The following is a 25,890-nucleotide window of genomic DNA, read 5'->3' on the forward strand; positions in this document are numbered from 1 at the left end:
CCCCTTTGTTTCTCTACTTATTTTTTTCTACAATCCCTAATCGAATATAAATTCTTAATTTTCCCTTATACTTGTAATATACTGAAAACAATGTCATTTTGGTCGAGCTGCAAATTATACGATGGCTCCCAATCCACAAAAATTCCTTCTCAGAAAAAAAAAATCACTATACGGTATAATCATGTGCTATCACGTTTATGATACGGAGCTTGCATTTTCCCTAGTGACTGGATTGGTTGTAGAGGCACTTCTCACATTGTTCTTCATTAATAGTGCTGGGCTGAGCACACATAAAAATGAAGCATAATGACCACTTGGTAGGTGTAGGCAACTTCCCTTGTTTCACTTTTATTGCTATGACCCCAAGTTGATCAACTTAAGGTTACGGAATAGTTTAAAATGCATGGGCAGAACAAATTACAAAACCTGCTTTAAACCAAGCAGGGATAAATAATTTCAACAACTGTGTTGTGTTAGCAATACAACTAATTGTGCTTGTTTGTTTTTACTACAGAACAACAACTGTCCTTGGGTGTGTGGTCTACAATAGAGCTATGTTTTATAACAAGTTGATGTTGTGCTACTTCTAAAAACCAGGCGCCATGCAGCTAGCTAACTCATCTGGAATAACTATAGACAGTATATACTACTATGAATTAACCAACTATGTATTACTACTTTACAATAGGGTAGTTTGGGTTGTGCAATAATATAATTAGCTATTTCTCGTATTTCGTAATTCATGAAATATTCGTAATTCGTTCAATTACGTTGCTATGCACTGCTAAGGAAGCGTTTGTTAAATAAACCACTTTAACCAACATATTACGCACAAAACTATCTTCTAAACTGTTTTATAGTGTGACTAACTTGTTTTTTCCCACAAATTCTCTCGACAAAGCCTCAAAGCTGCTCTTCATTTTCGTTCGCGTACGTAAGGGATACGCCCCCTTTCAACTCGAAGCGATAGGCTATTCCTGGCAGTGTACGAGGCCTGCACCGTTGTTTTTCAGTTGCTAAATGCCTGAAAACCTCAAGGGGAAGGTAGTCTGAGGAAAGTCACCACACCTGTATTTCAGTCCGCCAAAAAGAAACCACCTCAGAGCAAAGTTCACCTGTGCAGAAGTTTAATACAGACTTCATTTCACTTTTACTTCTTACGTAAAAGCTGCTTTTATCGTTATTAAACAATTTTGCTCACGTGGGTGCGTACAGACAAACATAGGTAGATAGGTAGATAGGTACACACACACACTTTTACGAAAACAATTTCAGTAAACCAGGCGCACGCCCACAGCCGGCCTTCGGCCGGCTGTGGGCGTGCGCCTGGTTTAAAAACGCGCCGCCAAAAACCAGACTAACAGATTACTGAATCCTTATAATTTCAACACAAGTGGCTAAACAACTAAAATATCTAGGTCCTGTGGAAGCGATTTTTTAAGTTACTGGTAGTATAGACGTTTTATTGAACTTTTAGTAGTTTTTTCGAGTGAAACAAGCTCTTTGAAGGCTTGTATCTGAGTCACTGGGGAGAAACACGCCAAAAATGCTTCCACAGGACCTAATAAATTTAATATACAGTATCACTATGCCCCAGAAACGGCGGAAAAACATGATAGTGACAGCTGGAGCTGAGCGATGTACGGGCTGGAGCTGAGCGATGTAAGGGCTGGCTTACTTGTGTTACTACAACAAATTGTAGTGTTCCACCTGCCTCAAACTACACTGTAGCTACATAAAAACGTTAAATATGAAGAGCTTCACCTACATTTATAGTCTCATGCCCAGACCCCACCCACTGCGTTGAGTAGGGTCTGGTGACTTACGCTATGTTTTTGGGCCTGCCGCCATATTGTTTACGCATTTGTATCCATAGCTGTAGTCGGCCATTTTCCTAGTTCCAGCCTATCAAATCGCGTTGTACCTGAATCAAGACGTCCGATTGGTCAGAAAAGAAAAATGGCGTAGGGCCCAAAACTCCTGCGAATGTCACCAGACCCTACTCAAATGCAGTGGGTGGGGTCTGGGCACGAGACTACTACATTTAAAACTTTTCATGCTGCTAGACTGGTTTTATGGGCTTCTCAAAAAGTATCGATAGGCATTCAAAATTTTGAATGATTGCCCGTGACTATACCGTAACCTTAAAGTTACCTATTTTTTTCCCTTGTACTTATATTGTTATTCCTATACTTACGCCTTCATACATACTGTTAATAAAATTCAAATCTGTATTTTATATATATAACAAAAAATTTAGTACTGATGCGCTTCTCATATCAAATTTGTCTAACTTAGCCCTTTATTACCGAATGACTAATATATTGCCAAAAAATGCATATTACGGATGCCCTTTATAAATGGGCCCATAACTCCTTCATCCTAAGGGCTACGAAGTTGAAATAACCACCAATTTGTTGAGTAGGCTCAGGTGTTTCTAATAAAGTTTAACACGAAGCGATAAGAACGAGTATGGGGAACTATCAACACTTATAAACACACACAAACGCATCAAAAACAATAGTACCTGTTTAAATTTCGATAACTTTCGCTCTGAGCATCATGGTGTGTTCTACTAAGAATAAAATGTTCCTCACGTGATAAGGATTCTAAAAATATACAGTATGATACAACCCGGGGTTATAACAAGATGGCGGCGCCCATCTTTCACTGCTATGGTGAAGAATAACAATGTGCTATTCTTCACTTCAAAGTGCGTGAGTTATGTGTTTTCCTGTAAGGTTTTTAGATGTTTGGGTAGAAGGGAGAGAGGCTTTCATATGGTATATAGCGTTCCGTGTTAATTAATGGGTGGGGTCCTCACGTATCGCGCAAAGATCACACAAGCCATAAAATATCATTTCCTGAGGTTTTTCTGCGGTTTTACGAAATAACTTCAGTAAGAAAGGGTTAATTCATTAACCACCCATGAATGAAAAGTACGTACATATATTCATTGGGCAAAAATGAAAAATCGTTGCAACAATATTCACTTACTTTGTAATTATATGTCAAAGAATGGCACCTCAACCTCATGAATGCATGACACCAACAGACATTTTTATAATTGTCTGACTCACATGAGCTATATGTCTTGTGATCTACTAGTAAATGGTGAATCTATTGCAGCTTGATAATAAACAAGTGTAAGGAAATATTAGAAATTTTATATCCAAGTATATAGGGATCATATAAATAAAAAGCAAGGAAACAAGGGAGGTCATCTACACTTGCAGTTATATTAGTGGACATTTAACTTCTACATACAGAGTAGAGTCGTGATCGAGGAAGGGATTAAATGACCACTAATATAATACGAAAGTGTTTCTGCAATCAATCCAGCCACTACGGAAATCACGACTAAACGGGCATACCAACTATCAATTGTACTGAGAAGTGTGGTGGCCATTCCACTTCGTTTTCAGGTAGCTATGTTCTACCCGTCACAGTGTTACAAACAAAGAACAGTTCAAGAAACACCTCTAAAATCAATCCAGTCACATAGATATCACAAAGTAAGTCTGTGATGCATTCGCCATAGCTGCTGCAGTTTGCAAAAGGCATGTCTCAGGCTGAAGCGACGTCAAAAAGTGCACAAATCAAGCACACATAGTCAAGTTATGCTTGGCTGCCTGAAGGCATTGTTTGGCTGCCTGAAGGTCCAACTTAGTGCTAGTATTGAATGTTTGTTTCTAACCTTATCCTAGCTTTTGACAGAGATTCTCTTATTTGGTAAAGCGTGGTGACGAAATAAGTGCATTCGCCCCATTGCGTGCTATTGAAAAGTAAACCTCACAAATGTCAGACTAGCAACGGTTGTTAAGCATTTTTATAATTCGCGCCACAATACTTTTCACGTGCAAACCCTCTATTAGCCAAAAGTAGAGATTAAAGTGTGTCTTGTTTTAGCAAGTAGTCGTCTAATCTTGTTTCCTTACTTTTAATTGCTGGATTGTTTCTCATTTCAGCTGTAACATTTTTGAGCTTGTTTCCTAGTGTAATATCAATTTTTCATCGATTAGTCGCAAACCCTAACACTTTGTACAATTTTGACAATAGCTATCCTAGTTTATACAAGCAACTAAACTAGCGAACGTGTTCCATTCTACACTGAACCATTGAGACTGGCTGTAGCCTTCACTCGCGTACCTCACAAATGTCTGAAAAGCAACAGTTGTTAAGCATTTTACAAAAATACGTCATTACGCATCACGCGTGCAATCCCTCTATTTGATGGGAATAAAAGTGTGTCTCATTTTAGCAAGTAGTTGTCTAATCTTGTTTCCTTACTTTTAATTGCTGGATTGTTTCATAACATATTTGAGCTTATTTCCTTTACTATATATTATATCAATCCCTTAAATTTTTAATTTTTTAAATAACTAGTTTGTTTACTTTTTATGTCTAGCTAGCTAGCTAGCTATATTATACTCTTTGTTTTCCACATAGTATAAATATCACTTGAAGCAGCTATCTTTTACCTTCATACGTAATAAGCGCCTCTAAAATAATTATCGTTTTGTCTTTTAAAGCTATTACAGCAACTGTTAAAGGTTTCAGCTGCATTTCTAATGGCCTAAATATTGATGGTTGTACAGTAAAGCATTGCTGGATAGTCCACCATTAAGAGTGGAACCCTCACTTTTAGAAGTCTGGAACCCGAGGTGGATCTGCCCCTCAAAGGCATTATTAGCTAACCCCTACCTTGCAAAAAAAGCTAAACTGGTAAGACTATAAAACAACTACTCAGCATTAATTGCTAGAGACAATTCCTTGGGTACTACACCGTCTTACACACACTTCCGTAAAATCATGTGTTTAGGTTGTGGCGTGCACCGCAACTATTAATTATTCTTCAAAAAGAACAAAGTGAATGAATGATGAAAGCAAACAGCATGGTGCAGTGGACAGAACGTAATCGGAACAATGGATTCGTGAATCCACCAAAATTACCTTGGCTGTCTGAAATTCTGGAGCCGTACACCTAGTGCAACTGGGTATTACAGCAGGGAGGCAGGCAGGCAGACAAAATCCAGGTGAATTTTGAAAATTTTAAAACTCACTGTACATCAAAACATTTGACTTTTCACTTCATTTACCCAAGGTACAGCATCATTACAGCAGTACTAATGTATTCCAGGTGGTTTTTTGGGGTAACACTTACTGCAACGCTGTTTTTTTAAGTGCAAAAAATACAAAGCCATATGATTTCTTACCAATCCCTACTTATTAAGTACACTCTTACTTAATGATACTGCCAAACTGTTATGAAGGAAAAGGTTTTTTTGCGTAATATTTTTGGGCAAGAAAGCCAGATCCCTATTATATAGTACTACCATACTGTATGATTAACTGGGGAGTCATTTTCTAATAGCATGCATGTTTCTCACTCTTTTTTATCATGGTAAAGGTTGACACCATAGTTTCTTCACAGGTTAAAACCCCTTTGTAGGTATCATTTTTTGCATATAGTTCCTTATTACATACAGTAAACTTAGTTATCCAAACTCCTGGGGACCACCTGGTGTTCAGATAACTGAAAAGTCCATTTTCCTATTTTGTATACACCTAATACAGCTTACCTTTAGCTTAGCAACACTATCTTTCAATTTGGTATAATCACCCTCCCATTCTTGGTTTTTAACTAAAGCTTGTTTAAAATTTTCTTCCTGCTCTCTAACTTCAGATGTCTTATTAGCTAATGACTCAGTAAGGTTGGAAATCTCAACATCTTTAACTTCAATAGCAGCACTGAGTTCAATCACTTTAGTATTCTTTGCCTCAAGGTCAGCCTACATAAAGTGAATAACACATAATTATGTACAGTACACCTACTTGTCCATATACAAGTTCATATAGGTATGGTGTTTAGCAATTCACTTCAGACACAACAATGAAGTCCTGTTGTTCATTATAGCAGCTGTAATTGACAACCCACAAAGTTTATTAGCTATAGATGGCCCATTCTGTAATCTAAGCTTTACTATCTGGAGATGTGGAGGTCCTCTAGCAACTATTTTGGGCACTCAGTGACTGTTCTATTAGAGTACCTGGCACCACCATTTTACACTTGTTTTGGATTTTGCTTCGTAACCCTGTAGCTGATCTTCCAAACGATCAAAAGGCACAACTGCTATAATGGCTAACATAGTACACACCACTTCTCAAGTTATTCCCACATGATGTAGCTAAATCTTTTTTTTATGTACATAATCATCCATAACACTAGCAGATTTGTAGCAAACTTGGTTTGTGAAATCATGTGCTTAATTCAACAATTGAGTTATGTGCTAGCATTTTACAACAGTCTTGCAAAGTATGCAAAAAGAAGTAAAGTCTTGCATCTTAAGAAAAATCAAAACTTCATTCACCAATATCTCGGGAATGGCTGGAGCTAATGCAATCTAATTTGGTGTGGCCTGCCCACCTGGCAGACAGCTACTGTATAATGCAAAGATGGTGTGCTGACCATGGAGCTATGCATGTGTTAAAAATATGTTTTCTTCCTACCTCTCAATATACCAACAGTGTCACATGACACATGATGGCTTTTTTGGCGACACAACACTATATCATGTGTGTTGATTACTAATGGTAAAATATTAAAATAATAAATGAAGAGTATAAAAGATTGACATACACTCAGTCAAGTACAGCCTAGGGTAACGATATATCATTGCCATCATGATAAGTATGAGATGATAAATGTATTGAGGCAGTTTTTTTGTTGTTGTTTTTAAACAGGCTGTGGGCGTGCGCCTGGTTTACTGAAATTGTTTTCGTAAAAACATGTGTGTGTACCTATCTATGCTTGTCTGTACGCAGCCACGTGAGCAAATCCTTTTAGTGGTAAAAAGCAGTCAACCTATGAAACTAAACACTAAATGAAGCTTGTATTAAACTTGAGGATAGATAAAGTTTGCACTGAGGCCGCTTCTTTTCGCCGGTTTGAAATACTGGTGCAGCATCTCTTTAGACACTTCATGAACTACCTTCCCATTGGGTTCTTTGTGTATCTAACTACTGAAAAACATCATAGCAGGCCTCTTAGGCAACTAGGAAATGCATATCTATTCGACTTGAAAAGGGGCATGTCCCTACGTACGCAAACGAAAATAAAGGGTAGCCTTGAGGTTTTGTAGAGAGAATTTGCAGGAAAAAATACTATAGACAAACTATAAAACAGTTGAGAAGATACTTCTGTGCGTAACAAGTTGTTGAAAGCGGTTTGTTCTAAATGTGCTTCCTTAGCAATGCATAGCAACGTAATTAGAGAATTACAAAATAATTCACCAATTACAAAATCAGAAATTACAATAACTACATTATTACAAAACAGAAGCTTATATTTCCAGCTATGTAACTAGCACCTGGTTTTTAGAAGTAGCACAACATCAACTTGTTTACACATCATGATATATCAAGTTCATGATATATCATGCCTCTTTTATAGCTTAGGGGTTGTTTATGGAATGGATATAACAACACAAGACTTACAAACCATAGCAAAACTTGTACATATAGTTTTCCACTTTTTTCAGTATCGCCCAATTCTAGTACAGCCTATACCTTGTCTTACGCTAAGGTCTAGTCGATGGAAAAACTTAGCACAATGTATAAGTGTGACATACAAAGCTACGTAAAGCCCCACATTATTGTAGCCCCACATTATTATAGCCCCACATTATTGTAGCCACACAATCACCTGTAGCTTGCTAAGTAACCCAGTCATACCTTAATGGTCATAATTTCTGTTTCCAACTTGGTCTTCAAATCGTCATTTTCACTCTTCAGCCTGCGGTATTCTGATTTGTAATGATCGCGATCTTTTTCTTTATCCTATCCAACACAAGGTGCAATGTAATGTACAAACACACACACACACACACACACACACATAGGGTTCATCAGAGTTCTTAAGAGCTTTTATTGTACACTGTATATGTGACCAGATCCGACACAAGCACAAAATTGCAATATAAAGCATTAAATACAATGGGTGAAACATTTGCATATTATTGAAAAAAAATTCTTGAATACCTTTTTCTTGGTGAAGGAAAGGACTAACAATAAAAACCTGGATATCATCACTCAAGAGGAGTTAGAAAATGTCTTATTTCGTTGCATTAGACCCAAGGACAAGCAAGTTATGGGTGTTTGTATACTATACATCACATCAAAGCAATTTTACGCGATCAACCTTAGGTCACAAACTTCACCTTTGTATGCAGTGAAAAAAGGTGATAAAAGAATTTACCCAGCAATCGATTCCCTATTAATGGCAAACACAATGGTGCAAATTTCAACCCTGTACGTCATTCCATTCGTAAGTTACAATCGTTTTAGTAAGCACCTGTAATTTATTTTCCCTATACTTGCTGTACAAATAGGCCATTTTGTTGGTGCTACTTTGTAGGGCTGTAACTTCCAAAAGTTATTGACATATGAAGCTGAAACTTTGCCAGAGAGTACACTTGGCTAAGTAGATTATTTAATGGACTGGAATTCAAAAATGCGCAATTGTGTTGGGTATTCGCAGATCCAGTCGCATACATAACACAAGCAGAAGGAAAAATTAGTTTTAAATTGGAAGTGGTGAAACAGGGAAGGTTGCCAGATATACTACTAGTATATCTGCAACCTTCCTTGTTTCACCACTTTTAGCTATTCCCTTGTTTCACTACTTTTTTTTTAGAGATGGACCGATACTACTTTTTACCAATATTTCCAATACGAGTATTTGTACTGAAATTATTTGCCGATACCGATACCGATACTATACATTGAAGCCTAGACAAGTTTATTATAGAAATTTCATTGTTGTGATACATAACTAGCTATTAAAATATCACAGTAATTGATTGATCTCAGTTCAATCAAGTTTTAAAATATTCATTGTATAACAGCTAAACATCATTGTGGATTACTAATTTCTTGATTTGAGGTAGTTTTCTTGAAAGCTTATTGATAAGGCAATTAATTGCGTGGGCGGCCGATAATTGTACAATGTTTGTTACAGCTTTTCAACCAAACCTTTTCATGAAAAAGCAAGCCAAGTAATCATTAACTTATTTCTTGAGGAACAACTGCACTACCATTTAATTACAAAGGATTCATGTGCTCTAATATATTAGAATACACACAGAGCAATTGCAGAAATACTTGGAAAAGAGTAACAAAGGCTTTGTTTCGCTACTTTGTCAGCTCAACTAAGTTACTGATTAGCTCAACTAAGTTATTAGCTACTGGAAACTTATGGTTTAATAAAAGTGGTGAGTGTCTACTGTGGTATCTGTACCTTGTATTACCGATACCGATACCACTGGTATCGGTATCAGTCCACCTTTTTTTTTAATATATCCCTAATTTTTCCTTCTACTTGTTTGTTTACTTTTTTTATAACATAATCATGACAAATGAACCAGTGCATACTGCATTTAACCTTTAAACGCACATGAAACTTTAAAGGAATTAAGCCGTAAATGTGCACGTAGCTTTTAAGGAATACGTGTTTAGACAAAGCATACTTATATGGTGAGGCAAGATAACCTTTCCTAACTCTATTAGCCTAAAATGAGATATCAATAGAAAGCTTATTCATTGGCCTACTTGGGGAAGGCTATATAACCACTGTAACAACAAAGGCTGACTTGTTATAAAGCGAAGAAGAATAACATCTCACTTTATCACAACAGCATATTCTTTGTCTTTCCTGTCATATTGATTGTGGGTTTAATCATGTGAGCTGTATATGGCCTGATTTACCATTGAATGGTGATTCGACTAATACTTGTTCGCAGCGATTCGGACCAACTGGCAAGGAGTTATGGATCATTTTCTAAAGGTATGTAGCACATTTTTGTAGTTCTTTGTTAAGAATTATTTTCACGGCGAGTTTTAGTTCCTATACTTTGGTCATAGGGTAAACCCCTAGGTATCATTTTAATGCTTATTACATCACGAGTAGAATGGCACAAATTACAAAGCCATATGATGAACACTTCGAAAGTTACAGCGCTTTGTTTACAGCCATGCATATATTATATAGGCTTACACGTTTTCCAGGGGCATGAGTAATCTGCCTATATATAGGCTTATGCGCGTTTCAGAGTTAAAAGGAAGAATTGTGCCAGGAATGTAATTTTGCACATCCCAACAATCATTTACATAACAGAAAGGGAGGTAGCCATTAACACTTTGTTTTCAGCCATGCTTCGCCCATTACACAACATTACAAATGAAGAACAGTATGAGAAGCTTCTTGTGCATTAATCCAGTCACTACGAAAATACGGGCAATTAGCTAACACAGCCACAGGGAAGCTGCATCGCGCTATCGCAAATCGACACCTTACATTGTCAGCGAAAATACTGGAACACAAAGGCAAGTCCATAATGCATGTATTGTACATAATGTGGTTGGCGAAAAGGCACATCTCTGGACAAAGCGACATCAAACAGTGAAAAAGTCAAGCCTGTAGCCTTATCCATTGTCGATTTATGCTTGGCTGGAGGCATCAGTTAGTCAGTCAGCATAAAATTCTGTTAGGCCACATAAACTTAATTATTAGTTTCTCATCCTCCATGTACTCAAAATGTCAGTGCGGGAGGGTGGATTTTTATTTTATTTTTTACCAACTAGATAGCTGAATCAGCTATAGCTAAAATAGCTCAAAATACACTTTTCTTAGACTGCTCTAGCTAGGTACCAACCATAAAAGGTGCTAATTGGCCTCCCTTAGTCACCTGTGGTGCAAAAAAATCGGGGGTTATGAAAACCCGGACCGGACCGGACCAAACATCAATTCTCCAGGTAAGCAAGATTAGCCATGTTATAAATATTTACTGCTATTTACATCCTCTATAGCGCTTATGCACCACCCACCTTTCAGCAACTCTGCCAAGCACGCAGTCGCGATGGTTGAGCAACACGAAGTATCCACTGTAGAACAACTAACTAAACTAAAAACACTTTCTAATGTGCTTTACTACATGATCGCTACAAAGCTACGTATTCTCCTGCTGTACTTGCATAGAACTGGCACACACAAGTGGCTGCACGAATTTGTTAGAGTCATGCGTTTCACTCTAGAAATATATCCTGAGTACTGCCTAACTCCATGTGTTATCTATCACCAAATGGATTTCGAGACGAGTTTGAAATTTTAACTGCTAATTCAGTTTCAATCACTTTGCACAGCACAACTCTAATAAACTCGGGCAGCGACTCGTGGGTGCCAGTTCTATGCAAATACATACAGCAGGAGAACACGTAGCTTTGTAGCGATCATGTAGTAAAGCACATTAGAAAGTGTTTTAATTTAGTTAGTTGTTTTACAGTGGATACTTCCTTGTTGCTCAACCATAGTGATCACGTGCTTGGCAGAGTTGCTGCAAGGTGGGTGGTGTATAAGCGCTATAGAGGATGTAAATAACAGTAAATATTTATGACATGGCTAATCTTGCTTACCTGGAGAATTGACTTTTGGTCCGGTCCAGTCCGGGTTTTCATAACCCCCCAAAAAATCCTTGATGAGGTAAGAAAAATGGCGATGCGGGCGGGAATGAGAAACTAATTAAGTTTATATGGCCTTAAATAGAAAATTTTAAATTCCATACAGGAATTGGTCTGAAGGCATTTTTGGGCTTGGCTGTGCCTAACCAATGCTGCCAAGCTGTTATGAAGAAAATTGAGGCTGGTTTTTTAGGGTGATATTTTTGGCTGGAAAAGCCCAGTTCTTCATGATCCCTACTGTATAGTGTACAAATAAAAACAGGTTGATGTTGTGCTATTTCTAAAAACCAGACGCCCAATTAAAAACTGTGGTGTATTTTTATTTGTCTATTTTTGGCCGGCCGGTTGTAGCACATGCCTTTCCTTTCTTTTTCTTTCAAAAAAGCATGTGTTTTTGTGTGTTTGTTTGTGCATTAGTTGTCTTTCCACACTCATGTGAACAAAATGGCTTATATGAAATGAAGGTTGCACAGAACCCGTATTCCTGGCTTTCACTTTGAACGGTTTACTCATGCCTGCTTGAAAAATGGGTGAAGCAAGTTTCTGAAGACATTATGAATACTGGCTATATGGATGTAAAACAACCATGAAAAGCATATTTAATCCAAAACAGCCAAGCTGTAAAAAAAGAGTGCGGCCCTCAAAAAGGCTATGGTGAAAAAAGATGTGAAATCCAAGGTGGCGGCCAAGAAATGGCTGTGATGGTAGGTTAATGGCAAGAATTTTAATAACGACAATTCAGGTGAATTTTGGTGCCACTTGGTCTTGGCACCAAATTCACCTGAATTGTTGTTATTAAAATTTTTACCATTAACCTGATCTCTCTACAGGGTGAATTGTTTGTAGCTGAGCTCTCTACAGGGCGATTTGTTTGTAGCTGATCTCTATACAGGTTACTAGTTTCTAGCTGATCTCTTGAATTCTCTTCAGGGTGACTGCTCTATTAGGATGACTGCTCTATTAGAGTATCTCGATCTCGCACTTGTTACACCAAGTTGGATTTCGTGTTATAACTCCGTGGCTTTAAGTCTGATTCTTCTACACCATTGAAGAGCCTTTCTAAGATGATTACTCCATCTGTACAGCGAATTTCAAAGCATTACCCCAAGCGGTTTTTCTGGTAGGCGTGAAAAGTAGTCATTTTTTATTAGCTAATCTCGATTGCATAATTGTTACACACTGTTGGTTTATCGTTGTATCTTCCTGGTTTTTAGCTCGGATTTCTTTCAAACCACAAAAGGTTTGAGGTTCAATAGTTAACCTATTCACCCACCGATTTTCAGCTTCTTCCCAAAAGCGGTTTACCCTGTAGGCGTGACACAACATATCGGTGTTATTTTTCGTGAATAATCGTTAATAAGAGTTTGCCTGTTTATCGTATTCCAGCCAAAGTTAGTACAGAGATGCGCTTTTGTACCCCCATTCTGTGTGCCAAATTTCAAGGCAATCGGATATTGCATTCGTGTTTTATAGCAGTTTTTGTAAGTGTGCGAAAAGAGGAAGAAAAATAAGAAGGAAAAAAAAAACGAAGAAACTAAGCCAACTTTTGAAGTCGCATATCTCGGGAACGCTTGAAGCGATTTCGCTCAAATTTTGAATGTGGAGTACTGAAGTTGGAGGGCATGTCTACAGCAAAAATTGTCTTGTTTCATCGAGGTAGCACAGAGCTACAGAGGTGCGAAAATTGCATTTTCGTTCTTCCTGTCAATATACTCACGGGTGTTGCGCGCCGGCTTCTTGGGCCACATGACATACTACCGTGTGTCTTGATCTAGCTTCGTAGGCTACCAGTATTTAACGAATTCCATCAAGGTGAAAGGGGCATGTCCCATGCTTACACAAACAAAAATGAAGTGCAGCCTCAAGGCTTTTTCTAAGTAATTTGCATGAGAAAGAACTACAGACACACTATAAAACAGTTGAGGAGATACTTCTGCGAGTAATTTGCTGAGTTTGCACTTGCTTATTCCTTTGTAGCAACATAATTACTATTATGAAGTACACTAAATTAAATATTTATAAATCTAATTATCTAGCTAAGGGGATGGTTAAAACCCGGACCGGACCAAAGGTCAATTCTCCAGGAATACAAGATTAGCCATTTTCTAAGTATTTACAGCTATTTATATCCTCTATAGCACTTATACACTACTCACCTTGCAGCAACTATGCCAAGAATGCAATCTCAATGGTTGAGCAACATGAAGTATCCACTGTAGAACAATCTAACAAAGTTAAAACACTTTCTAATGTGTTTTACTACACAATCACTACAAAGCTATGTGTTCTTCCTGCTGTAATTGCATAGAACAACGAGTGGGCTGCCCAAATTTATTAGAGTCGTACTGTGCAAAAACTAACAGTTAACTGTCAAATTTATTTCAAACTTAATGTATGGAGTTAAGCAAGGTAGGCAATACTTGAATTATTTCAAGATAGATGTAGTAGATGTCTAGAGTGAATAGCATGACTCTAATAAATTCGGGCAGCCACTCGTTGTTCTATGCAACTACAGCAGGAAGAACGTGTAGCTTTGTAGCAATTGTGTAGTAAAACACATTAGAAAGTGTTTTAACTTTGTTAGATTGTTCTACAGTGGATACTTCGTGTTGTTCAACCATCGAGATTACGTTCTTGGCAGAGTTGCTGCAAGGTGAGTAGTGTATAAGTGCTATAGAGGATATAAATAGCTGTAAATACTTAGAAAAATGGCTAATCTTGTATTCCTGGAGAATTGACCTTTGGTCCGGTCTGGTCCAGTCTGGGTTTTAACCATCCCATCTAGCTAAATTAATAATGACATAACATCACTATAAACGTGTGGTTGAACAATTGCCTACTTATAGCTAGAAAGGGATACTGTATTTATCCGTATTAAAGCCAGGGTCAAATAAACGCTGGGTCTTAAATGAATTAAGGAGATTACATAGAACAAAGCTTACTAATACAACTAACGAAACCCATGACTTGTCACAAAAATGTCAACTACAGCTGCTACAAGGAACAGATTTTCAACCTTCTAGAACATACAGGTGGGAAGGTTACATACGTAATTACTAAACTTTAATAAAATTATAGAACCTAGCTAGTGATTAGCACAACTCTTTTCTTTGACTCAAAAGGTATAAAATTTAAGAAAAGATTTTTTTTAAATATAAAGAAATGCAGCATGACAGTCTACAGTATATACAGTGTACATATGTAGTTAACTAGAGTACATCACAGACTGCTTAAACAGCATTACACTTACATACCTTATAAACACCTTCATGCCCTGGATCAAAAATGTTATCAATTGTTTGGGATGAGCTGCTAGGCACGGAGCCAGCTGATGAGGAGCTACCAGATGTCCTCTTCCTCTGCAACAAAAAAAAATAGAGATTAGCATATAGTCAGTATATGAATACATGAAGACTAAATCTGTTCACATGTTATTTACAAAAACCATTTCAGTAAACCAGGTATGTCCCTGGTTTTAAAAATGATCTTTTGTGAAGTGCACGTTCACTAAAAGCTATTGACAAACATAATTCAGTGTATTTACCACATCCACTCATAATCTGGGTTTCATTTATGGGGGCCGCTGACAAATTCTCCCCCCCCTCCCACCAACCCTAATACTTTAAATGAAAGTGCCTCAGGATGCATCAGAACAAATCTACGACAGTCTAAAATGCAAAAGTTTGCTGTAGTATCATGTTATTCTCAGGTACATGATCTCAGGTACACGAGAATGCACCAGAAGCAATCTACATAATAGTTACGACATTGAAACACACAGGGTTCTATGGAATTTAGTAACCCAAAAGACCCTGTGTTGTGGTGCATGAGCAAAGCAAGGGCACTACTACAGGGCCTCAGGGTTTCTAAATTCTGTGGAGCCCTGTATTTCGATGTCTAACTAATTTAGACCACAGCTTCTTGTTGTACTTTCACTGCTGCTTGTTATACCACTGCTTGTGACACAGCATTCATTTGTAGAAACAAGCCCAATACACCTCCCTGTAACTTGTAACTGAACTTGCTGTTAAACGCTCATGTGCCAGTGTTACAGGCACATAATTGCCGTGTTTTGTATCACCCCAGAGACAGGGATCTACTGAGACATAAACAAGGGATCTACAGTATTTAGATACCTGTAAGTAGCCATGAAATTCAAGTATTTCACCTTGTTGTGGTCTAAAATGCAAAGATTTCTGGAGTGGCAGGTTATTCTCAGGTACAGTACCTGACAATGCACCAGAAGCAATCTGACAGTCTAGTGGGTATGGCCCCTAGATGCTGTGCACATAAAAGCACAGAGATGCTTACACTATCACCACCCCCACTCTAATAAAACTGTATTTTGCCCTGCCCCCCTTAAGTCATTTCCTATCTACTTACATTTATCCGTACGCACCCTTGTGAACAAATCCATTTAATGATAAAAGCAGCCAGAATATGACAAATTAAACACTAAATAAAGCTTGTATTAAACTTCAGCACAAGTAAGCTTTGCACTGAGGTCTCCGGTTTGAAATATGGATGTACCGACTCTCTATAAACTTTGTGAGCTATCTTCCCATTCGGCTCTTTAGTTATTAATAATTGAAAAACACAACAGACAAACTACAAAACAGCTGAGAATGTACTTCTGTGAATAATATTGTTGTTTGCTCAAACAGTGCTTCCTAGCTAGCTACATGGTGCCTGGATTTTAAAAGATTAGGTGATATCAAAAACATATATTAAATAATTGGTATAATTATACAAGTAAGTAAGAAGTAGGGAAGCAAACTGGGAGGTTGCCTACACCTGCAGATATACCAGCGGACATTTATTCCCTAATACATGGTAGGTAGGGGATAAATGTCCACTAGTATATCTGCAGGTGCAGGCGTTTCCCTACTTTTTATGATCCTTAATCGAACTTAAAGTTTTTAGTTTTTCTTTATACTTATTTATGTACTTTTTTTAATAACATTATCATGACTGGGTGATCCCACGCATACTGCATCAAAAAAAAGGATGGCATCAGAGGTAATGTTTTCGACTGAACGCGCATCCCAAATATCAATCACTGACTGACTTAAAAGCGAAGTGGTCAGTACACTTTGCTTCCAGCTATGTTCAGCCCATTACACAGCGCTACAAACGAAGAACAGGTAGGAGAAGTGCCTCTGCAATCAATCCAGTAATGGACGATTTGTGTGCCCTGTGCCCCAACTACTATCAATTACTGACTCGAAAGTAATACGCTATGTTTTCAGCTACCATATAGAGGGAAGCTTTGAATAGCAAGCTAAATTACATTTGGCGAAATAAACTTTGGCGAATTCGAGTTTAATCTATATAGTTATATAGATGCTATTCTCAGGCGCTACGAGTAATTGGTGGGTTAAACTTTGGCGAATTTGTAGCAAATTGCCAAATTAGCCAAAGTTTTTCCCCGCCAAAGTTTCCCTCTATACAGTATATTCAGCACGTTTCACAGAGCTACAGTACAACCGAAGAACAGTAGGAGAAACGCCTCTGCAATCAATTCCAGTCACTACAGAAAATACGGACAATTGGAAGCCATCATGCTACCACAAATCAATACCTTTGGCTGTCAGCAAAAAGAAATAATTATCGTACTGTATACAATACGTGTTGATCAGCACTACCTGAACATACCATTACACAAAGTTGTGTGCAAACACAAGGCATTCATGGTCCCATACACAGCATACTGTATCGTCAGTGTTTAATTAAACCATTCGATTTATTGTGTAAGAGGCCACAGTTACTAATAGTTGGCAATTGCTACCACAAACTTATGATTAAATTCTCTATGCTCACCATGTACTTAAACACGTCTTACTGGTAAAATAGCATGGTTCCATGCATACAAATGGGTGTGGCTTACAAACTAGGCTAGAACTCATATCCTATTAGTGGGCATGGCTCCACATAAGCTTGCAGACAGCAACAGATATGAATTCGTGTGCAACCATTGATAAATGGGCGAGGCTCTATGTATGCCTACAGACAGCAAGTGATCCTGACAAGTGGACGTGGTCCATGAAAGAAACTGGGCTGCATCAGGATCCAGATATACTTTAAAGCGGACCCAGTTTCAATCATGAAATCAACATGGCCAGACTGATGCATGCAGTGACTGAATCCATAAAAAAGGATTGCACACTACAGCATGCATGGGTGCAAGACTACACCACTCATATGCACCACCAATTTTTCAGTGAGAGCATTTCCAAATTAAATTTTTGCCAACAGCAATTTTATAGCAAGTCGCCAAATATTAGTTTTGCCAATATTCGTTGTTATACAGTATATGATTCTAGATTCTAAACCGAGATCAGAACATGTAAGTGATATTTTAGAATCTGAAAATACTGTTAACTTACCACTGAAACAAGAGGATGCAGAGAAGTAAAAAAATTCCATCTACTATACTTAAGGTTCTATATTAGGTCTATATGAAATTTTAAACATGCTACGTACTAGGGCTCCATTGGATGTTGGACACTAGCCTGGCGCAGCCGCCCCTTCGATTAGGAATTAGGTCTAGTCTGTCTAGCATCATGTACTTGTGTCAGATTATGAGAATCAGGTGTGACCAATCAGATTGCTTGGTTGCGAATTTACGAATAACTCATATGAACTTTTCTCATGTATTGCGATGGCGACAATATGTGAAGATAACGCCAAGTACACAGTAGTGAGTTTTGCTGACCTTCCAACTAGGAAAGATATTATCGATAACAACGGAATATGAATCCAGTTCTCATGACATAATACCGCATTCCACCTGCACAAGTACGTGATGCTAGACAGATTAGACCCTTAATATCTAATCAAAGGGGCGGCCGCACCAGACTAGTTGGACACAAGCATTTTATGTATGACACAAATTGTAATAATACATACCTTTACATCAATTTTCAATTCTGCTGAGGTAACAGTGGGCCTCACATGAGCAGGACCATCAGGATGACCATGACTATCTTCACGAGTATCATCTCTGGGTGTTTGCTTGCTTTTATGCGTAACGCTGCTACTACTCGCGCCAGAAGTCGTGTCATATTGGCTGCCAGTACTTTTAGATCCCTGACCATATTTCCCCGCACCCGTGGGTTTGTCTTTTCCGCTACTTTGTTTACTATCCGCATCTTTTGGAGAATCTTTAGATCTACTAAACGAAGGCATATGCACGGAAGGTAAGTATTTGTTGTACTTTCTGCCGTTCTTCTTGTCTTTACCACTCATCGTAGAACTTTTCTTACACGGAAGTAGTATTTTCTTGCAAACACGATCACTGTCTCTGTTGTAACGCTGCGCAAACCAAGAACAATGGACGCGTCAAAACAACGCCTGTAAGCACTCCTTTAGATTTTCAAGTTTCAGTCAACAATGCTTCAATATCCCCTTCAACACAATTATCAGAAGTTTAGTTACGCGATCGATGACAACCACGTTTGAAAACGCAAAACAGCCACCATTTTTAATGGGAATTACCCTTTACGTAATGCTGCAATTCGTGGTATTTATCGGCATACGTAAGCAGTAGAGGAAGAGATGGATGTGGAAATGGTTGTAAAAGAAAAGTTACTAACATTTAGTAGTTACCTGTCGCAGTTGAAAGTTCTAAAAAAGAGCTAGCTGGCCACATAGCAAGAAAGGAATGTATATAAACCCACTTTCAAGGAGATACAGAATGAATTCTTCAACTGTAAGTGGTTGTACAAGTGCTAACTGGGGCTACAGTAAAGCATAAACACCAATGGAGTGATGGGTTGCTGTGATATATAGCACTACCCAAAGCACCATTTGGGATAGAAGAGAGTGAGCTATGTTCTTAGTACATGATGTGCAGGGTAGAATCATAGATACCTACACTATTAACTAGGGACCAACCTATTATGCCAATATATGCCAGCATAATTTAGAGCAGAAAGGTCATTTCAGATTAAATGTGTTAAGCATAATGACATAAGTTACTGTATAACATGCATCAGCACAATGAAATAAAGTGAGCATCATACAGTACAATATAGTACTGTATAGTAGGGACCACAAAGGAGTAGGCGTGGCCGATGGGATAACATCACCCAAAAACCAGCCTCAATTTTCCCTGACAACGATGAGGCAGTATCAAGTTTTCAGATTGACCTGAAACGCTTTCAACAAGTTGCTATGGATTTTTTTTTTTTTTTTAATTATTGAGTGGAATTTTCTACTGAGTAACTGACTGACTGATGCCTTCAGACAAGCATAACTTAAAAATGGCTAAGGCTACGGGCTTGATTTTTTCACTGTTTGACGTCGCTTTGGCCCGACAGGTGCCTTTTGGCATACCACAGTGAGTACAGTGCATTCTTCATGGACTTACCAGTGTCCTCCTTTGTGTCCCATTCATCTTTGCTGACAGCGAAAAGTGTCGATTTGGTGGTAGCACGTGATGGCTTCCCTTTGTAATGAAATACGTCCATATTTTTCATAGTGGCTTTTATGATAGCAGAGGTGCTTTTCAAACAGTTCTTGATTCGTACTGCTGTGTAATGGGTTGAACATAGCCGACAAAGAAGTGTAATGGATAGGGCGCGCGGCACCATTTCATTCTTGTGGTATGCGTGGATTGCACAGAGGTGCTTTTCGAACAGTTCTCGATTCAAAATGCTGCGTAACGTGTTGAACATAGCGGACAGCAAAGCGTAATGGATACTTCACTTTTTTTCAGATGGTAATTGGGGCGCGTAGCACCATTTCAGATGTGGTATGCGTGGGTTCCCCAGTCATAATAATTATTTACAAAAAAGTTAACAAACAAGTACACAGAAAAATTTGGAATTTTTAACTAGAGTAGGGACCATAGCATATTGATAAAAAGTACTGAAACAAACTGAAGTAGTGCACAATATTAAATCACAGTAAAACAGTAAGAAGTGTTATATCCCTACTGTGCTCAAGATACCATAATGGAAATGCAAAGCAGGGATATAACACTTCTTATTGTTTTACTGTGATTTAATATCTTGCACTACTCCAGCTTGTTTCAGTACTTTTTATCGATGTGCTATGGTCCCTACTCTAGTTGAAAATTCCAAATTTTTCTGTGTACTTGTACATAATGGGGAAAATTTTGAGCAGCATAGTAGGTAAAAAATGAGCATAAAAGGCTGGTCTCTACTATTAACATAATAATGATGTGTTTTTTTTATATAGTATCTGCTATCTTTGGTAGAATTGCTCCCACATTTACCAGAATTGCTGACTGCACCCACCAGGGAAAAACCCTAAAGTGCTCCACTCTACTGTACGGTGTATGCAATTGTTTACGTCCAAATATCCAATTTCTTATTATCTGAAGTACAACTAGGAAAACTCAGGCGAGTGGGTGTAAGCCAACCTGTATCTTACACATGGCAAAGATCAAACTAACACACACTGTTACACCCTTATATACCCAGTGCCATAGTTTCCTAGCTATACATTCCAGATATATGTATTTTCATCATGTCCAGCTCGTGTGGAGCCTGCTCCACTTTACTGTGTGAAATACAAAAGGTAATCCTAGCTGTCATTTTATCTACAGTGATGTGATCTAATGTCAACTGACAAATATATTAAGATATGTTACTGTGGAAGGGAGATTGATAATATTGGTCTCCACTGTCCTAGCTGCTGACTTGTTTTTCTTTAATCATGCTCACTGGACCACATAATAGGATTGGCAATGTCTGGAGTACAGGTTTTCCATACCATACAAAGGTTTTCCTTGTATGCTTATTAAAAATGTCTCACCGGCCACAGTTAATTGGATTGACTCCCAAACTTGGTACAGTGAAGAATATAAGTCTGCTAGCCATAGAAATGCTTAATCCTAATTATTATAATGTATCGATATCTAGGGATGTACCGATTTTTTGGAAAAATACATTGGTAAAAGCAAAGAGCAAAATGCTGGAAAAATAGGTGGAAAATTGGAAAAATGGGCACCAAGGAATGGCAACTGAGCACATTTTGTATGAAAAAGATCGAGATACTCTAATAGAACAGTCACACATAGTATTAGGACAACATGTGCTCATAGGAAATGGTGACTAAAGATTGACATACTCTAATAGAGCAGTCACTATGTACAAAATATTCTAATAGAGCAGTGACACATGCTTGTAAGCTTGAGATACTGCAATTAATTTTTACTGATGCTCAGCAAAATAGAAAAATTTCGAGCAAAATATTGAGCAAAATAGGTAAAAAATAAAAGAATTGCTGGAAAGAAAAATGGGTGGGAAAAAAAGTAAAATAGGCTCATCCCTATCGATATCCCACAGCCTTTACTATCAACAGAAGCAAGAATTGCTGTCCTGTATGGTCTGTGGTAATACTATATAACCACAACTAGAAAAAAATTATCGAAATCATTGTGCAATATGACAGAGATTTTAGCTCACCAATGATCATAGTGTTGTACACTGCTGATACTTGCCCAATAGCTCACTTTAGTGATGTATAAACAGCCCCAGAATGCAATAACTGCATGGGCAGTAAAAATCATTATACACTGACTGACACCATACAAGTCATGAGTGAGTGAGTCTATTATGCCAGCATAATATTTGGCATAATATAGGTAGGCAATAATGCTGGCATAATGATAGCATAACAAGCAGGCATAATAGAGTTCATTCAGGGGCTTCAGTAAAAGTGTAAGTGGTAACTGGTGAAAGATCATCCATAATTTTTAGCATTTTCACAAGTGTATAGTGAGTACTCTTTTTGCTTACCCCTACCCAAAATATACTGATGTGCTAGCTATCGTGTGATCAGCATTAATTTTTTTAATAGATGCTAATCCTCTGAGTTGGTTGTGTTTTCCTGAAGCAGTCATTCAGAGTCCAGCTACAACTCAGCTTTCACCACTGTAAACATTCTAACCAAACACTATAGTGCTAAATTATTACTTTATGTGGTGCTACTATGGCCAACATTTTTTTAAAACGTACTGGTGAATTTACCCCCTCCCCCTAGCGTATTCTGTGTATAAAATTATACTCTTTGCAAAAATGTTGAAAAGAATGGATGAATCCTAAGGATAATTCAGCAGAAGGCAGCTAGTCTATAGAGGGGTCTGTGGGGCATGCTCCTAGGAAAATTTTGAAATTTTACATTTTGAGATACTGTGTGCAAGGTGCTGACAAGCTAGGGATAAAACTGCATGGCAAAAGGCACCTCAGTATAACACTGTTTAACACCTCTACCATTTGAGTTCATAAATAAAACATAAGGAATGCATGCTAGTTGCAAAGCAGAGAAACTATGCATAAAGTAATTATTTTTATAGGTGCTTAATACAGGTGAGATGGACATGAAGCTGGAACTCAGGAAGACAGGTTACATACTGTTTCTATCAATTATTGCCATTAGCAAGACTGGATTGATGAAATTTAGTATGTTACCACTGATGTAATTAATTGACTCAGAAATTGCAGACATAATTTTAATTTTTATCAAAAATCCATCAAACAAATTCAATCTTCATGACTATGACTATGTACCATTTCATTCAAGATCTGCTAGTAAACTTAACAGTTCTCACTAATAACATCGTGAATTCTTACTTTTACTGACTACCAAGACTCAGTCTGAAACAATTTGCCTAAAGCATATTTATCAAGATCGTCTGAACCAGTGCAATTGCAAGTCACTGGTGGACCCTCAGAATCTCCATCAATCACCCACCCCACATGCACTTTTATTGCTGTTTTGTACATGAGTTTGTAAAGCGATATTAAATTATATGCATGCTCACTATTATTTTTGGCTTCATCAAGTTTGAAAGTTTTTTATTTCAGCCAAAAAGTACATGGCATCACTAGTTGCACCTACGTACTCTGACGCCCTTGATTTTAATTTGGAGAAGAGAGAAAGGCGTTAATAAAAATTACCTATTTAATCCAATAAACATATATATACTAATCTGTATCAACAGCAAAATTGCGATTCAAAGGTAGAGTTACCAGCATTTGAAAAGCAGATATTGTATATAGTATTTTTAATAAAATTATTTTTAAAAAGATGTAGCAGCTTTATGGTTAAAAGTATAGAGGAGCCAAGTAAGGAGCAGCATGACTATTTTTGTTTGGCTGTAATAATAAAATAGAATTTCAGGGGGGTCTGAAGGTGCAACCCCCAGAAGCTGCAGGATTTTTGCAATTTGAAGGCTTGAAAACAGCCTAAAATTTATGCTAAAAACATCTAAAAATAACAATACCAATCTATACTGCAACTTTTCCCCAAAAGAAGTTATTTTTTAGCAGGAGGGGCCATGGCCCCCTCTTAGAATCACCTATGATTGGAGAAAGGAAATTATAAAAATTAGTATAATAGACTAAATTTTTCTAAAAGGCATAATGGGTGAATTTAAAAACTATCATAATAGACTCATGAAGCCTACCAATTGACTTTGTCAAATAACTGCATGTGTTGTGTAGTGTCATGGACTTGGTAAATATCTTTCAAGCCATAGCACTCTAGCAGTACCAATTTTACACTTGTATCATCTAAATAATATTCCATGTGTGGTTTCTGGTGAAGAGGTTCATTCACATCCATGTTTGGATTCTGCCAATGAGACTTCTCAGTCTATGGAGTGTTCTGAGAACTGAGAAGACAAGTTCTTCTATGACCCTTAAAGAGTGCTCGTAATTAAAGCCTATTATAAAATCAGGGCAGTTCATGTAGATATGGGTTGACAGATCACTCCACCACTAGGGGATAGCTGGGTATAGCAGCTACAAGACGACTATGTGAACTCCAAACTGATCATTGGCAAGTGCTGATAACCAGATCAACAATGTAATACTTTCTACTCTGTCTCAGATGAGACTGCACGGTGATTTACAAATACTGTGCAGAAACTAGGGACACATCCAAAAACAGAATGTTGCAGGCCTCTATATAACCTATCTATGCTACATGCATGCACTCTATTGTGCTAAGACAATCAGGAAAGTAGGGAATGTGTGAAACTATGTGTGTTAGAAAGGAGGCAGTACAAATTAAGTGAGTGGGACTTGTTCGGGGTGCAGATCTTTGGCAGTAGCTAAGTCGCATTCTGAATTGATCCACTTGTTTGTCATCACAGCACCATGCCATGCCAAACAAACACACAGGAGCTTAGTGATGAAAGCACTAGTAATAATTTTTACATGAACCTGTTCTAGACTATATAGTCAGGGCAGTGATATAACTGACTCCCAAACCTGTGGCAATACTTTCAATGGAGTTTACTGTTGGATGGAACCTCATTTGACCACTCTCATTAACAAGTAACAACATTATTATTATTATTGACATTTGAAAATCTTTAATAGTGTTGCCACGATTGTCTTAACCTCAGTTTGTGCTAACATACTATACTGTATTTTGTCCATTCCTCTTATAAACCTGAAAATGAGGTTTCCAATAGACACTCCTTATTTATTTTATTGACAAATTATTATGTGGCAATTCAATGCGATTTTGAAGGAATCACTAACATGGCAGCTCTTGAAGTTACAGTTCAGTATTATTTCTGAATGTGATTGTGCCAGCATAATTAATTTTTGAGAATTGTAGGTTACCAATTTCTTGAGAATAAATTATAGGATGTTTACTGGCATAATGTTACAATTATTGAGCATCATCATGGCATATTTGGCCCTGAAATGTTTGCTCTAAATTTTGCTGAATCATTTGTTCCATCTTGAATATTTCCCTTCCCCTCAGCTGAGTGCTTAGAATCTCTCATGGGAATTGTTTTAAAATTTTTTGATTTGATTTGGTTACGACTTTACAGTACTACATACAGGTACACAATAATCACAAACTTAATGTCTGCTAGTTGACCACCATGTTCTTATGTCCTTGAACTGCTCACAATTGACTTATAATTTATGTAAGTGTACAGCCTAAAACAATATTAATACAAAACAACAGAGCAGCACAGTTACATACAATAGAGCGGGACAATTAAGACATAGTCATTTGTGTAAGTTCATCTACTAGCTATACATGAGTTGTATGGTGACACAATAAAAAATTTTCATAGAGGTAACAACCTAGAAGGAGGGAGGCAACAGGGTGCCAGCCTTCCTATTGTGTGATATTAAAATACCTAATACAGCAGTCAGTTGCTAGAACAGTCAATGTGTGGAATTGCCTTTATTTGATAGATTTCAGGACACTAAAAGTTTAAGCCCCTCTGGAAAGAACATAAATGATTTGCACACTGTTAGGCCTGAGTCAAATAATTACGCTCAAAATTTTGCCCAAATTTTTGAGCATATTTGACTCAGGCCTTTATGATGATCATCTAAGTGCTCTAAATCTTCTTTCGCTATCTTACTGAAG

General features: G+C 37.7%; 1 protein-coding gene across 2 annotated transcripts in view; it reads right to left on the reverse strand.

Annotated features, from left to right (window-relative positions):
* LOC136260207 (putative leucine-rich repeat-containing protein DDB_G0290503) overlaps positions 1-18,968 on the reverse strand; it is a 70,152-nt gene extending 51,184 nt beyond the window's left edge. For both annotated transcript variants that reach the window (XM_066053845.1, XM_066053844.1), the window contains exons 1-4: positions 18,424-18,968; positions 14,769-14,873; positions 7,735-7,839; positions 5,583-5,792 (exon numbers count right to left, since the gene is read on the reverse strand). In XM_066053845.1, the coding sequence (XP_065909917.1) occupies positions 5,583-5,792; positions 7,735-7,839; positions 14,769-14,873; positions 18,424-18,762 (759 nt within the window). In that variant the 5' untranslated portion in view covers positions 18,763-18,968. The remainder of the gene's footprint in view (positions 1-5,582; positions 5,793-7,734; positions 7,840-14,768; positions 14,874-18,423) is intronic.
* Positions 18,969-25,890: the final 6,922 nt, after the last annotated feature.

The sequence above is a fragment of the Dysidea avara genome, chromosome 7 (assembly GCF_963678975.1).
Source record: "Dysidea avara chromosome 7, odDysAvar1.4, whole genome shotgun sequence".
In the NCBI taxonomy this organism is placed as follows: Eukaryota; Metazoa; Porifera; class Demospongiae; order Dictyoceratida; family Dysideidae; genus Dysidea; species Dysidea avara.